We start from the raw sequence: 15,539 nt of genomic DNA, 5'->3' as shown, positions 1-15,539 counted from the left end.
TGAAGTCACACATTTTAATACATTTACAGGGAATGTAAACTTCACAAGAGTCCAGCAGTGGAGACACCTGCAAAGAGGATCAGCAAAAAATTCAGATTTCAGCTCCCTTCTGCAAGGGCTCGTTTACATTTCTGACTTCATCCTGCTCGCTGTATTAGCGGTGGCCAGGTACTGCTCTCCCTCGGCGTCGCAGGAGCTGCCAAAACCAACGCGAGACAGAAGGGCTGCCGACACGGACGCGTTACTTCTCCCGAGCATCTGCCCTCCCCTGACGGCACGTACGATCGATCCCAGGCGCTGCGCCCCGGCCGGCCACCGCTGCCGGCACAGTCCTCCCGCACCGGGACCGCAGGACCGTCGCGTCCGGTTAAAATTGACCAAAGACACGGCAGCCACGTCAGGTGCGTGAATAGCCGAGTTAATTCCAGAGCTATTCGCGGAGCGTGAAGGCAACCGCACGTCCGAGTTCTGTGCCAAGGCCTCGATGCTCCCGGTGCACAGGCACTAGGCTTTTGGCAGGTGCGCAGATCTCCAGGTGCGTGGAGATTTAACGCCGCAGGTAAGGGAACGAACACACCACGAAGCCATGTCTCCTCGGTCCCGGGCTTTCACAGTCCATCGCTGCAGGGATGTCACCCCTCCGCTCAGAGAAAGGGTTAGAGGAGCACATCTGCACTTGGTATTAGCAAAGCACCACTGGAAGTGAACCATTGTTAATGCACTTCTGACAAAAATCACCGCTTTCGGTTTTCCATAGAATTTCTCAAGCTTAATTAATAAGTAGTTTTTACATGAGCGACTGTTCCTTTTTTACCCATTACCTTCCAATACAACTGTTTATGCAAAACACATTCATTAAAGACAGTTCTGCAGTATCACCTGTTTACGCTGCTATTTGCAAATACTGCAAAGAAAAAGCACTGGCTAATACCTTACCTTTATAGATTCTACTGCTTCCAAGATGCCTAGCTGGAGGAACCGCAAACTGGAGCCAAGCCCATGCATCCATTTGTTGTACAAGCCTGCTCGCACAGCTGTGCCGCTGCACCATGGAGCAGACTTGCAACACATCTGCTCACCCAGCCCCAGCCCTCTGCTGCGGAGAAGCTGCCAATTGTGCCTCGCTGTGCCAAACCGTGTGGCAGCGAGGTTTTATTATTGTTTATGAAACAGAGGGCTATCCAGTAGGGATTAGGAGGACTCTCAAGATCACTTCTGTTCGTGACTCGAGCAGGATTGGAAAACAAGTCTTTTCAAATGGCAGCGAGTAAAATTATACATTTCTGCAACAACATGCTTAGAGCTATATTAACGCTTTCATTTTAAAATCAGTTTTCCAAGGGGTTTATGAGTTGGCACTAAATATTCTCCATGAGCTAATAGCGGCCACACCTGAATTATTTTTCTCATTAAAATCAGATCCAGAGAAATATCCACGCAAAGAGCCTGTTGACCGAACAGAATCCATGAAAAAGCATATGGGCAAAACCTGCTTGGGTTAAATGGGAAAGTTTGAGCAGTTTACGGTTATGACATGCTCGCTTTCATCACCTGCTGTACTTTACAGCCGCTGGCTTCAGCAAACAGCCACGAGCAGTACAGAAAACAGTCCTGCACTAGCAGGAGCGACAGTACGAGTTTAACAGAAATGTTAATATTGACTCTATCACAAATACAATCACCACATTTAAACAGGCTACTCAGCATTTATTCTGCTGGCCTCCTGCATGCGGAGCCTTCCCGGGCCGCTCCGTCTCGCCTCTTCACCTCAAAGCACATTTCCGATTTGAATTTTATCTGCATGCCCCACGACAAGCTCATTAAACTCTTACATTTCCTTCCAGCTCTGACTTAACATCTTTTCTTTAAAATTACTTCCTTCTCACTAGTATCTGTGGCCTGCATTATTTCTGCACTAGAGAGCAAAGTAAGAGTTAATCTGAAAAATAAAGTTGTCCTGAGCCTGGCCCTAATTCCTAGGCCCGGCTTGTCTCAGGGACTCAGAGCAGGTTGCATTCACTTACCAATTTCAGTAGGGCCCTGTATATACATATATAATGGTATCTCTAACTATCCTGATTGTTTGGGGTGGGGGGGAACAACCAACAAAAAGAAACCCAAACAAGCAAACAAAAAAAAAACCCCAACCACTTCAATTTCATCTAAAAACGGGACACACTTGCTGTTTGTCTTCCAAATCATCGGGGCAGATGCTCGAACACCCTGAGCCTAACGCCAGAGGCTGTCGCAGGTTCCCTGGACGCCTCACCCAGACCCAGCGGTACGCGGGTGCTCCGCTCCTGGTCCGCCGGCTGGCTGCCAGCCACGCGCAGTGCTAACAGCCTGGCCCCTCCTCATTAATCTTCCGAGTGAGATTTTGTGAGGCACTGCATTGCAAGTTCAAATACGTTGCTACCTTCTGCATTTGCCACGCACCGATTTGTAATTCGGTCTAAAGCAGTGGATTTGATGGCATGGTTTCTCCTGCATTAAAAGAGCTAACAACTCCTATTTTATTTTCATGTTTGTCTGAATAAATTACACAGCAGTACTCATCCCAATTAAATATTTGCTTAACTTGTAAAGGAACGTGGATATACGAATAAAAAGAATGCAGGATTTCTTTCTGAAATTGCCCTCCAGCACAGAAACATCTGTAAATGTTCTCGGGGCTTGTACATCCTCTGATCATGATAGAAAATAAACCTGCTCAAAGTTTCCACAGCACAGGTATTTCTAGGATTACAAATGTAATGGTTTCTATCTAGCCCCTGGTTTACTGAACCCACAATTTTCTTTCCTAACATTTTAACGAGGCATAGATAGCAGCTGTTTGTAGTTACTTTTAGCTAAACGTCTCTCTCTGTTTTAGCTAATATCAGTAACGTTTCCAAATAACTTGATACCATTATTTCACATTTGTTGCAAATCTGCTAAAAATACAACTCTAAAACAAGTGTACTGCAGGAAATACATATTTCTCAGTCACAGCTATATTGCTCACTTACAAATGATTACAGAAGTAATGTGAACACATGAAATTTATTTGTTTTTGTTAGGAAATGAAATGAAGTAAAAATTTTACAGTTCTTTAAGTTCTATAAGCTCCATCTTCAGGAATTAGCACAAAGATTCATTTTTGTAGAGGTTTTTCAGGAGAAAAGACAACAGTATATGACTTGAAATTAATTTGTAATAGGCACAACTGTGTTTTATTGTCCTTGCTTATGCTCTCAGTTACACAGTAGATTATTCTTGCTATAAATATCATAAATACATGATTTGGGGTTTGTATTCTTTGGGAGCCTCTACCATTTACATGAGAGGGAGAGAGAGAGAGATGTAATGGTACGATGCTGTGCTAACAAGTCCTTAGTTGCAGCAGTTTATTAATGCCAGCATACTCATGTGCCTCAGGTTTGTAAAATCGGACTCCTGTTGTAAAGCAAAATTCATAGCCAGGTACTGGGAGTCATGTCACTCCTCAAGAGTCATATCCATGTTATTTGGACGCATCATCCAGGGAGATACCTAATTTTGCAGTAAAACAGAAAAAAACCCACACTATAGCATCTAGTCACTTCGCTTCTCAAAATTCTTAACTGCAGCTGTAGGGAAATGTTGTCTTTTGAAAATACGACAGTCCTGAACCTTCGCTAAGTAACTTCGGTTACAAAACCACACAAAAAGCACTATTTGCAGGAGCAGCGAGTTCTGTTTCCGTGGACTCAGCAGCTTCCTGCTTTTACACTTCTACGTCTGCAATTTCCTATAACGGGAGAGTAAAATTGTCAGAACCGAGGATCCTAAACTACTTAAACAGCTCCGAAACAAAATCACCCAACAACCTAACGACGGTACGGCTGCTCACGTAAAGGACTTTCAGAACTGGAGAGCGCTACTAAAAAAACCCCAGAGTTCGTGAGGATACTCGCTAAGCCGCGCTTTACAAAGCCGGGAGCATGGAGGCAGCGCCTTGCCCTGCCGCTGGATGCCCCAATCCCACCCCGGCCCCCCCAGGCTGGGCACCTGGGGCTCCGGCTGCGTCCCACGCCAGGGAGAGGGCAAGGAGCGGGGAGCACCCACGCCGGCAGCCTCGGGAAGCAAAGCGACCTTGCCGTCGCTGCCAGGGAGAGCGGCTCGCCTGCCCTCCCGCCCAGGGGTAAGGAGCTGTCGTGGCAGCCGGCAAGGAGATAAAAAACGGGAGAAATATCTGGGACGAAGAAATGTCAACCTGTACAAACTCAGGGGTGGTCTTAAAGATAAGCGATCCTGCAGAATTAGCCACGCCAGCGTTAAAAAAAAAAAAAAAAAAGAGCGATCCCTGTGCGTTAGAGGTACCGAACGGCCCGCAGAACCTTCCGATGGAGCTCTGCCGGGAAGGGATGGCAGGTGCCCCCAGAGAAGCGTGGCACCTGCTGCTGCGCACCAAGGGGACTCGCAGTTTGCACCTTTTCTTTCGAAACGCTCGTGCTTACATTTTCCCGGGAGTGCATTTAAGCAGCCTAACAGGCACGGGGACGACCGCTGTAAAGCTGCCGAGCGCCCGCTGCGGCCGGCGGAGTGGACCTCGCTGCGGCCATACGGTCCTTCTGCCAGCCCCGAGCGGGCTCCGGCTGCTCTTCCCTCCTCGCCCCGTGCGGGAGGATCCGCCGGGACACAGCATCCCTGCCTGCCGCCTCGGCCACGCTTCGGCCATCAAACGTCGTGGCTGTTCTCTGCCTCCCAAGGCCGGACCGAGTACGACTGAGCGGAAACTAAGATAGTGCTTTTGACCTGAAAAGCAGACCCATCCTATCTTAGCGGTGGTTCCTCTCCCCGCGCCATGACCTGAGCCCGTCCCTGGCTCACGGTGACGGTCCCTCCCCGGAGTCGGAACATTTCCAGAGGGGCTGACGGCATCCGCTCGCTCCTCCCGCAGCAGAGCCCCTCGCTGTCGGCCTTTCGAGTTTTGCTCCAGAGCTTGTCGCTTCGCTTTATTTCTTTATGAAGAAGCTGGAGGGTTTCTCGGTTTAAGGTACATACCTTAACTATTTAAGAGAAGCTGTGCCATCAGCGCAGGCCTAGCCTTTTCCTTGCCGTACGCCCCAGCATGCATCAGAGCCACCTCACCCTGCGATCAAATACGCGCAATTACCGAATCGCCAGTTGAGCAGCTGTTTCAGTAACCAAACGTAGGCACCTTCTCAGCATTTAAGGATTGCGAATCCCAAGCATTTTTACCAGTTTTTCTGGAGAACGGGAACACACGGAAAAGACTTTTTGCTGTTTATTTTACAACCGGGTTACAGCTATGTTTTATTGTCTGCTACTCTGACTGGGTTGTTGTTGTATATGGTGTAATTTGCATGGAACATTAAAATGACAGAATAATTAAAATTTTGGATTGATATCTCTTTGTAGAGAACCAAGTTAGTCAAGAAAATTAGCTAAGTAATGTTATTTAGTATTTATTAACACGTGCGAGGCCCTATGCCTTTCGTAAGATATGCAATAAGCATTAAAAGCTATTTTTGCCTGTGCTGTAGAGCAGAGTTGTCCTATTAAAGCCATTACTTCAATCACCAAACCTGAAGTGCTGCGATTTAGAGAGATTTAGATTAACCCAGCACACATGGCAATAATCACTGCCTACCAAAAGCCAGCTGTAATCACCGCCACTGCAGTGAGTCGGAGGAACCAGGCTCCCGTCCCACCAAGGGAAGTTACACGCAAGAGCTGTGTGTCTACATACAGAAGTTGTTCAAGTATCATTTCTCCTAAATAGAAACATTCATCTGCGTTAAACTCTACGTTCTGAAAGCCACTCAATCGTCGAAGAGGCAGCTGAGGAGGAAAACTTTGAGTGACCAAAACACCCGACTAGCGTTACAGAAGTTCTCTCATCTTAGTGAAGGTCCCAAATTCACTAAGGAGATTTCGTTTCGTACAGAATACTGTCTATAGACGTGCATAAAAATTAGGAATTACCTGAATAGATGTGAGGCCTACTCAACTAAATGTATTGTTTACATTTATCCAAAATTATTTTTGTCATCAGTCATTCAGTAGCCTGGCACATTCTCCATCTTGCAGAAAACATTGCATTGGAAACTGCAGCAAGCACAAATCAACTTGCTGAATTAAGTAGGGCTGCCTTGCTAGTACTCTAATAAACTTAACACATTTATATTGCATCTACATTAAGTTCTAGTTATGCAGAAATCCCCTGGCTTCAGATTTTTACAAATCTGTATGCCAGACGTGTTCTCTTTGAAAACAAGCACAAATCACCTGTTTTGTCAAAATGAGCTCTTCTGGTCATAGTTGCACCACATCAAAATGCAATAATCCCATTATTTACCTAGATGCATACTTTGAAATGAAATAAATTAAAAAACAAAACAAAACCCAAACCACAAAGCTCAAGTTTCTTTGCAGATCCACCCTTCTGCCTCCAAACCAACCCAGACCACAAGAGTCTGGTGAAGGTTAGTATTTACTACTAAAAAGGCGAGCAAAGACAGGAGGAAATCAGAAAAACAGAGAGAGAGCTTACCATATAGAAAATGTCAAATATGTCAAAACATTCATGAATACCAACATCTCCCTCTGCACCACAACCAGCTGTAAAGGTTACTTAGGGCTAACGTTTCAGCAAGTGCAGATTATGCAGCAGTGGGTTTACTTACACATAAAAAATCAGCTACAGGTGCATCCAAAGTGCTTTTATGTATGCAGCCAGTACAGGGATTCCTACCACTAAAGAAAAGTCGGAAGGGTAAAATCACATAAACCACAAATTTTCTAGCTGTGACTACCCGAGACATAAATTCCTCCTGGCTGCTCTCTGTGTATATGACATATGCAATGAGGATAATTAGGTAAAGGACTAAGAAAGCAAGTGTTGCTGATTGCATTCCAAAACTAATAAAGCTCCTACACGGGTCTCGTGCCTGCAGTAATTCATCTTCCCAGCGCTACGTTCAGGAAAGGCCGTTGCAGAATACGTCGCGACACTTTCTTGTCCCTAAGTCACCAACTGTGAATTACATCAGAATTACTATGGACGAGCACAGTTTTATGGAACTTGAAGCATAATACATGCAAGGCATACATTACGCTATTCAGGCCCTCAGATAAATGAAGCTTAAATTAAATGTCACAAGTTGACTGCCGTGTACTGTATAAGCAAACACCTGAGCTGAATTCACCCCCAGTTTGTTTGTCAAGTTTGTAAGCCCTAGCACGTTTTGGAAAATTATGCTTTAGCACAATCTTCTCATCCTTCCACATCAGGAGGAGAAAGGTGTCCGGCTCCGGAGAGGGACAATGAGACAGTCCACAACGTAGTAACTGCGTGGGCTTCGCTGGAAATAGAGATGTGACTTTTAGATAAATAAAGCAAACAGACTCCATTCTTATGCATCAGTGCATCGAAGGAGTAACTCTGTAGAAGACAGTGCAATTGTACAAGCAAGAAAGTTAGGTTCAATTCAGCCCAGCGGCCTGATAATGAACTACAAAAAAGGAAATCCTGCGGGAACAAAACAGAACAGGTTTTGTCTGCCTTCTCACACCAGCCAAGCAGAAAAAGCAGTAACAAATTTCCTAATCGGCAGGGAGCTAAAATAATTAAGACAGTTACTAATCTGAAATATTGTAAGCCTGAAGAAGTGAAATCTTCTAATAAATCCTCCCGTTGATACTACTATTTAAAAATTACTCCTTCAGCTCCATACTCTGTGTTGAGCTTCCACTCCAAACATTTCTCTAAATGTCTCTATACAGCGCTTCTTTCTTTCTTTCCTTCTCTCTCTTTCCTTCCTAGGGCTCTGCAAAACAGGGAACCCAGCAGACTCCTCTCTCGGGCAGCACAGAGACCCCAGCAGCCGGTCCCCCCCCAGCTCGCCCTGCCTGCTGAGGGTGAACACCCTCAAGAGGAGCGAGAGAGCCCCTGGAAAGGTGCCCTCCCCTGAATCCTACCCAAACCCATCCTGGATGCTCCCGGCCAGGCAGGCAAGCGTTCCTCCCAGGGTTTGGCACCGCTGCCCGGGTACCCCGGCCCTGGCCGAAGCCCACCCGGAGGGATGCGGAGTGAAGAGCTCGGAAACCTTGGCAGGCGGGAGGGAAAAGCCAAGGCAGGTGTAAAATGGCTGCCCTCGGAAGGGCAGCTCCTGCTCCCCCCGCAGATGTAGAGGATTAAGCCTGTTAGAAAAGTTATTACCAAAGACCCCGAGGAAGGCGCTGGGGGAAACCGAAAGCGGGCGGAGGGCTTCACCCAAGGGTTAAAGTCGCGACGACTTCAGCCCCCGTTGCCCGTGGCAATACCCACCCCCGGACCTCGCTCAGCCTTAGTTAAGCAGCGCCGAACTCCTTCGTCCCGCTAATTACCGCCGCACCCGCCCGCCGCGGCACCGGGGCTGCATCCCCCTTCTTACAACTTTTTTTTTTTTTTTTTTTTTTTTAACAATTCCTCCCCTAACCGAGTCACCCCCACGGACCCAAAGGGTCCCTTTCGGCCATCACCGCTCCAGCGAACAACCGCCCCCCACATCCCCCCCAGTTTGCACCTCTCCGCAGCAAACTGGGGGTGCGGGTCCGGCGGCGATGGGGCTGCGGTCGGCGGCTCAGCCGCCGACCGCAGCCCCATCGCCGCCGGACCCGCACCCCCGGGAGGGGGGCGGGGGGGACACCCTCCTCCACCGCTCCCGGCACCTCCCGGGAAGTTTCCGAAGCAAATCCCCTTGCTTTGCTGGAAAGCTTTCCAGGAATCCGGAGACTTTGGAGGGCAGCAAACAGCCCGCAGCGCAGGCACAGCACCCCCCCCCCCCCTTCAAAAAAAAAAAAAAAATACCAAGGCATCCCTCCTGCCCTCCCTCAAATGAGGGGGGACAAGGTGGGGACATCAAGAGCCCGCGCTGAAATTTGCCTAATTGCTTTTGCGGGGAGATGGATGGAGGGACGGATGCCGCACCGCGGGAGCGGGGGTCTGGCTGCTGCCGAGGGAGATGCCGGGGGGGGGCGGAAATGGGGGAAAGGACCAACCTTCGAGGCTCAGGTTTTCCTCCTCTTCCTCCCGCAGAGCCGGCGAGTCCTGCCGCAGCCGGTCCTGAAAGGGAACTGCCCCATCCATTCGCCTTTGCTGTTTATTACTACATTGTCAGAGGCTATTGTCCTTTACGGGCAATGGATGCTGGTGGTGGTGCTTCTCGCTTAGACAGAAAGAAGACGAAATTCTATTCGTTTACGTGTTTTATTGTTGTAAACATTAAAATTGTCTTTCTCAAAGAAAGAGTTATCAGGAGGAAAAAAAAAAAAAAAATCAGCGTTTCTGTCATACACCATAGAAAAAAAGGCAGTGACTCGTCTCATGTGCCATACTGGAAATATACAAAGAAAAATACTACAGAATATGGCAATATTAAAAATATTACTCGAACGGAAAATAATATATTAACCGACAATTTTAGACATAAAAAAACAGAACAAAACAAACCAAAAATTCAAAGTGCTCAGTAATTTCCAGGGAGTTATGTATATTATAAGCACTCTGGAAACAGTCAAAAGCTGCTGCATGCAAGATTTGTTTAGCTTTAGACAACAAAATAATCAAGATATAAACTTCTTTTTTAATCAACATCAACAGTACATACAACACTTACAAACAAGGAATGTCGGACGGTGTTTACAAACACTATGTGTCCCTTTGGGGAGGATTTCAGGTTTTGTAATACTTGTGCCCACCTATTTTACAATTGAGAAAATGTTTGAAGCTTAGATAACTACCAGTCTTTATAAAAGCTAACAGACTACATAGTGTCTGAAATACTATTTATAGAATATAGACATTACTGAAATAGCAAGTGCCTATAACATTGTCACCCTAGAATCGTCATGCTTTCCTGGTATGGAGAGATTTATTTTTCTTTCTCTTTATTCTCCCCTTTTTTTTTTTTTTTTTGCAAACACGTTTAGCTTTTATGTTTCTTTTTTTTTTAGAATTGTTTTCCATATTTCTTCATAAATAGGCACAGAATAATTTTTAAAAAGCCAAACTGCATCTGATAAATTTACAAGCCTTCGCCTTCTTTAATGACATGCCACCCACGCAACATTTAGGTTTTATATATATTACAGCTTTCTTTTACAGCAGAAAACTTTAGTCTTTAGGAGGGTGAGACTTGTGGGTCACCTTAACACTTTGTTTGCCACCGCATGAGTCTTAGCTGCGCACCCGGCGTTGCCAGATATGTTCATCTTTTTAATCAGAAGTCCTTAATAATAAATTCATTTATAAGCTGATAATAAAAAGTTTATACCATGGTATTTGTGTAGTCCATGATCTGCATCCATGATGCCCCAGAGCCAAAATGCCCACTCGCGTTCTGCCCGCAGGAGGTTAGCAACACTGTTTGGGGTGGGAAGCTGGCACCCAGAGGTGCTGCTTTGGGCCCAGACGAATTCCCCTTCAGACAGGTGAAGTTTCTCTTCAGTTCAGTGGAAGTGCACAGGAAGAGTCTTAAAAAGGTAAAGTGTCCAGAAAAAGTTTGTCGATTATTGCTGGCGGTGGCACCAAATCTTCCAGTTTCAGGTAGAAAATGCGTTGCAGCCCCTGCGTGCAAAGCGTGCGGAGTTCAGGGAGCTTCCCCAAGAGTTTGGACAAATAGTTGGGGCGATTCAGCCCCCCGTTATTAAAAGTCACATGGTCTTTGAGACAATTTACAATCTTGTTTTGAAGTTCTTCCACCCTCTTGGGTTCTTTAAGCCCGTGCCTCTCTGCAAAAGAGAAGGGTGCGGGACGCGTTACAGGTCTGCCACGGAGAGGAAAGGCCGGTGGCAGGGAAAAGGAGCTGCCCGGTGGGGCCGAGCGGAAAAGAGGGGACACTGACCTGTGACCATAGCCAGGGCAGCGATGCAAGAGAAGGCAGAGATATCGATGTTCATGTTTTGCAAGTTGGAGGAAAATTCAACAATGGAATCGATCCACTCCCCAAAGCCGCGGACGCACTGCAACCGGTGCAGGACTACCCCATTGCAGAAGATAAGCTTGCCCTCCACCGGATTTGACCTGGAAGGAATGTGACAACCCCAAAACGAACAGAAGAATGAATGAGCGAGAAAGGAAAAATCAGATAGGAAGAGAAAGAGAAAGAAAGAGAAAGAAAGAGAAGGGGAAAGACAAAAAGATGAAAAAGAGCAAGAGGAGGGGGGTGAGAGAAGGAAAGGAAAATAGAGAGAGTGAAAGAGAAGAAAGAAAAAGAGAGAAAGGGGAAGAAAGGTTGGCAAAAAAAAAGGAAGAAAAAGAGGAGATGGGGGGAGAAAAGCTAAACAACTAATTACTCGAGGAGCAATAAATGAAGGATTTAAGAGGCACCTAATTACCGAGGAGTTAATAAAACGCAGACCAGCGGACCTTGAAAGGATGTGATTTCCTCGCTGCCCAGAAGTTCCCCCCCTCGGATTCTGGCCGCTTACCTGTACGCCAGCCGCAGCACGAACAGCTCCAGGAAGGCGGATTCGAAGAGCAGGTCCTGGTCCGTCTTAGGGAGATCGGTGAAGCCGGGGATCTTCTCTGCCCACCCTCGGATGATCTCCATGGAGCCGGTCAGGAGATCGTAGAACTGCTGGATGTGCTGGGTGTCGTCTCCGCTCAGCTGATAGTCAGGGTTCGCCTGGAACTGGAAATTCACCGTAACGCGCACATCCCGGGCTTCCCCGACGCCAGCTATAACCCGGCAAGGCTCTCTCCCCCCCCCCCCGCGCCCTCCGCCGGAGCCGGCGGCTCGGGGCAGCGGGGTCCCGGGGGCCGGGGGGGACGGCGGGCGCAGGTCCAGCTTACCCTGGAATAGTCCAGGCTGGTCATAGCCGGGTTGGAGTCGACATGGGCTCTCACCAGCGCACTGATCAGACTCACCGGGGGCGAGGGGGGAGAGGGCTCCTGGGGGCTCTTCGGTTTGGATGGCAAGCGACCCCTCCGGCCTTTGAGGCTGTCTGTGCGCACCACTGCAAGAGAGAGAGGCTGCTCAGCCGCCCCCCCCCCCGGCCCGGCCCGGGCCCGGCGGGGCGCAGGCAGGGGCCGGGGGGGCCCCCCGGACTCACCCTCCTTGACCATGCCGACGGCCAGGCACTTCTGGAAGCGGCAGTACTGGCAGCGGTTGCGGCGGCGTTTGTCCACCGGGCAGTTCTTGTTGGCCAGGCACACGTACTTGGCGTTCTTCTGCACCGTGCGCTGCGGGGGGGGCGGCGGGACAGGGGGCACCGGGACGGGACGGGACGGGACGGGAGGCGTCAGCGGCCGGGCTGCGGGACCCGCTCCCCGGCCGCCGCCATCCCCCTGACTCTTTATTTTCATTCTCTCCCCCCCCGCCCGCCCCCCGCTTTTTTTTTTCTTTTTTCTTGCCTTTTTTTTTTTTTTTTTTTCCCAGGGCATTTAACAGGAGAAAATTGATAGCGTTAACATTTGAGCTAACCTCGCAGCTCCTAGCTGTGTTTTATATGCCAAGAGGAGGGAAGGAGACGCTCGGTAAATACAAATCCGTGGGCATTCATATTATTTACATTCCTTGGAGACCTTCTCTATTTAAAATGATAAGATTATTCAATCAGGATGGTGAAATAAAGAGATCACTTAATTTTACCACGGGGAATTCTGTTCCACTTGGTTAGCTCAGACACAGTTCTCTGTCCTAACCAATTTCCATCTGAAGGGGAAAGCGGCTCCTCACCCCCCCCCAGCCCCGGCGGGTCCCCCCCCGCCGCCCTGCCCGCCGCCTGCTCACCTTGAAGAAGCCCTTGCAGCCCTCGCAGGTGCGGACGCCGTAGTGCTGGCAGGCGGCGTTGTCCCCGCAGACGGCGCAGAGCCCCTCGTTGGAGGGGGAACCCCGCGAAGGGGGCGAGGGCACCTGGCTGTCCAGCAGCTGCGGAGCGTGGCCCAGCTGCAGCCCGGGGAAGGCCATGGAGGGCTGCTTGCGGATGGGGTTGGGGACGGCGAAGGCCTGCCCGTCCACGGCGTGGTGGGCCCCGGCCGGCTCGGGGTTCATGGGGACGTGGAGGGGCCCGTCGAAGCGCATCTGGCAGCTGGAGACGGGGGTGCCGGGGGGCGACTGCTTGAAGGAGAAGAGGGAGAGGCGGGAGACGGGCGTTTTGCGCTGCTCGATCATGTGCGTGGTGGCCACGTAGTTGGAGTGGAAGTTGTGCAGGGAGCCGGGGTCATCCCACACGGGGCCGTGCTGCACCTGGAAGCCGGGCGTGGAGGGGGTCGGGGGCGACGAGGGCTTGTAGTACACGGAGCCTGAGTGGGACATCATCTCCTCGGACTGGGGGGGGAGGTGGCTGTGCTGCTGGTAGCCGTGCATCTGAATGTCTTCCACCTTAATGGAGGACTGCTGTCCGGAGAGGGGCATTTGGTACAAGCAAGGTGGCTTCACGTCGTAGCTTGTGTTGTAGTTGTCCATAAAGGTACTGAAGCTGGGGAGAGAAGTGGTGGCAGTGATTTCAGTGTTGGTGAGGTCCATGCTAAACTTGACAAACTCCGGAGTTAAGAAATCGGAGCTGTATTCTCCCGAAGAGTGGTAACTGTAGCTCTGGGAGGCCGGGCTGGCTCCTTGAGGCGAGGACCCATACTGAGCCTGAACACAGGGCATGGCTGGAAACGAAACAGGGTCATATAGACTCGGCCCGCAAAACCGCGCTCCCTCCGCCCACCCCGCCCCTGCTCCGCGCCGGGCACCGGGCACCGCGCCGGGCACCGCGCCGGGCACCGCGCCGGGGACCGGGCACCGCGCCGGGCACCGCGCCGGGCACCGCGCCGGGCATCGCACCCGGCATCGCACCGGGCATCGCACCGGGCACCGCGCCGGGCACCGCGCCCGGCATCGCACCGGGCACCGCGCCGGGCACCGCGCCGGGCACCGCGCCGGGCATCGCGCCCGGCATCGCGCCGCGGGGACGGCGGAGCCGCAGGAACGAAGCGCACAAACCTTCAGCCGCGTTAGAGGCGTTTTCGGGGGAGCTGAAGGCGGACAGCGTCGGAGCTCAGCGGAGAGCAAAGTTTCCGCGGTTTCAGAACACGGAGGAGGAGGAGGAGGGCTCCAGCCTGCCCAGCGCGCCGGCTGAAAGACAGACAGACAGACAGAGCCGCTCTTCAGGCTGTCCCGGCACCGGCGGCGGAGCGGGGGGGGAGCGCCCGCCCCGGCGGAGCCCGCCCGCCGCCCCCGCGGGGGTGCGGGAGCGGTGCCGGGGCAGGGCCGGCTGGCCGGGGCTCTGCGGGGCACCCCCGAGAGCCCCCCGAGGAGCTGCGTTCCCTTCGGTTTGGGGGGGGGGAGGGTGTTGGTTACTGGGTTTGGGTTTTTCTTTTTTTTTTCTCATGGGGAAGAAAACTTTCCGCGGGCGGGCTGCCGCTCGGCTCGCGGGGAACCAAGCGCGTTTGCCCCCCGGTTTTCGGCCGGCAGGAGCCGGCGCCTTTCCCCGTCTCCGCCGGTAAGGCGGGAGCAGGCGCGTCTCCGGGGAGAGCCGGGCGAGGCCGGGGGGGGGAGGTTTGCCCCCTCCCCGGAGGACCGCGAGCCGCCGCCCGAGCAGGGCGCGGGTGACAGCTAGCCCGGCGGGACCCTGGGAGCCGCAGCGCGGCCATTCAACCTGGCAGCGCCACGGGTGACAACGCGTCCACGGGCGGCGGGGACAGCTCCCCCCCCCCAACTCCCTTCCCCTCCCGCGGCTCATCCCGGGGCTGGAGAAACGGCCGGCCGCGCCGCGGCAGCCGGCTCCCACGCGCGTTCGGAGCGGGTGGAATGGGAGCGCCTGCCCCCCCCACGCACGCCTCGCGCGTGGAAGCCCGGGGAGGGCAGGGCGGGGGGGGGGTGAGTGGGGGGTGGGTAGTGGGGGGGGGTGTCGAGGGGGAGGAGGAGGGAGGCGGGCTGCGCGCGGGGCTGGCTGCACGCGTGGGCACTCACCGGAGAGCGGGGACCTGTGCGCGCATCCAAGTGCCGGGCGGCGGCGGCGGCGGCGGCGGCGGGACACGTCGGGGAGAGTCGGCGGCAGCGTCTCGCCGGGCGAGCCGAGGCGGCCGGAGTGTCCCTTCCCCGCAATGTGCCTTTGTTTATGTGGGCTCCCTATTCCACAGCCAACGTGCACCTCGAGCCCCCCGCGCGTCACCGCGCGTCAGCGCCCGCCGGCCAATCAGCCCGACGGAGGAGAGAAGGGGGAAAAAAAAAAAAAAAAAAAAAAAAGGGGAGGGGGCGGCTTTGCCCCGCCCCCCCCTTGGCCCAGCTCTCCCTTTGGTAAATTTCCGACGGTGACATCACGCCGCGGGGACACGCCCCTCAGGTGGGCGCCCCGCCCACGCGACGACGGCCACGGGCGCCCACGCCGCCCCTTCCACGCGCGGGGCGCGGGCGGGGCGCGGCCTCATTTGCATAAAGGGCGGTGTAACACCCACCCACCCCCCCGCCCCACCCACCCTTCGGCGTCACCGTTGACGCAACCAGACGGCGCGCCAAAAATAGCGAGCGCCCCGACGGGAGCTCCCGGGGGCGGCGGGGAGCTCCCGGGCCCTCGGGGGC

At 52.3% G+C, this 15,539-nt stretch overlaps 1 protein-coding gene across 2 annotated transcripts; it reads right to left on the bottom strand.

Moving 5' to 3' along the window:
- Positions 1-9,216: 9,216 nt before the first annotated feature.
- NR4A2 (nuclear receptor subfamily 4 group A member 2) lies at positions 9,217-15,409 on the bottom strand. 2 transcript variants are annotated; one of them, XM_069780617.1, is made up of 8 exons: positions 14,931-15,409; positions 13,962-14,093; positions 12,762-13,627; positions 12,082-12,211; positions 11,897-11,985; positions 11,458-11,660; positions 10,872-11,050; positions 9,217-10,758 (listed from the first exon to the last, which is right to left on the bottom strand). In XM_069780617.1, the coding sequence occupies exons 3-8, from the start codon at positions 13,623-13,625 to the stop codon at positions 10,502-10,504; spliced, it is 1,722 nt and encodes a 573-aa protein (XP_069636718.1). In that variant the 5' UTR covers positions 13,626-13,627; positions 13,962-14,093; positions 14,931-15,409; the 3' UTR covers positions 9,217-10,501. The 2 variants fall into 2 exon arrangements, with proteins under 2 accessions (XP_069636718.1, XP_069636717.1); XM_069780616.1 differs by having other exon boundaries at positions 11,822-11,985; positions 14,931-15,408.
- Between the last annotated feature and the right edge of the window lie 130 nt (positions 15,410-15,539).

Source organism: Haliaeetus albicilla, chromosome 4, assembly GCF_947461875.1.
Source record: "Haliaeetus albicilla chromosome 4, bHalAlb1.1, whole genome shotgun sequence".
NCBI lineage: Eukaryota > Metazoa > Chordata > Aves > Accipitriformes > Accipitridae > Haliaeetus > Haliaeetus albicilla.
This window is presented reverse-complemented; position numbering and strand designations above follow the sequence as displayed.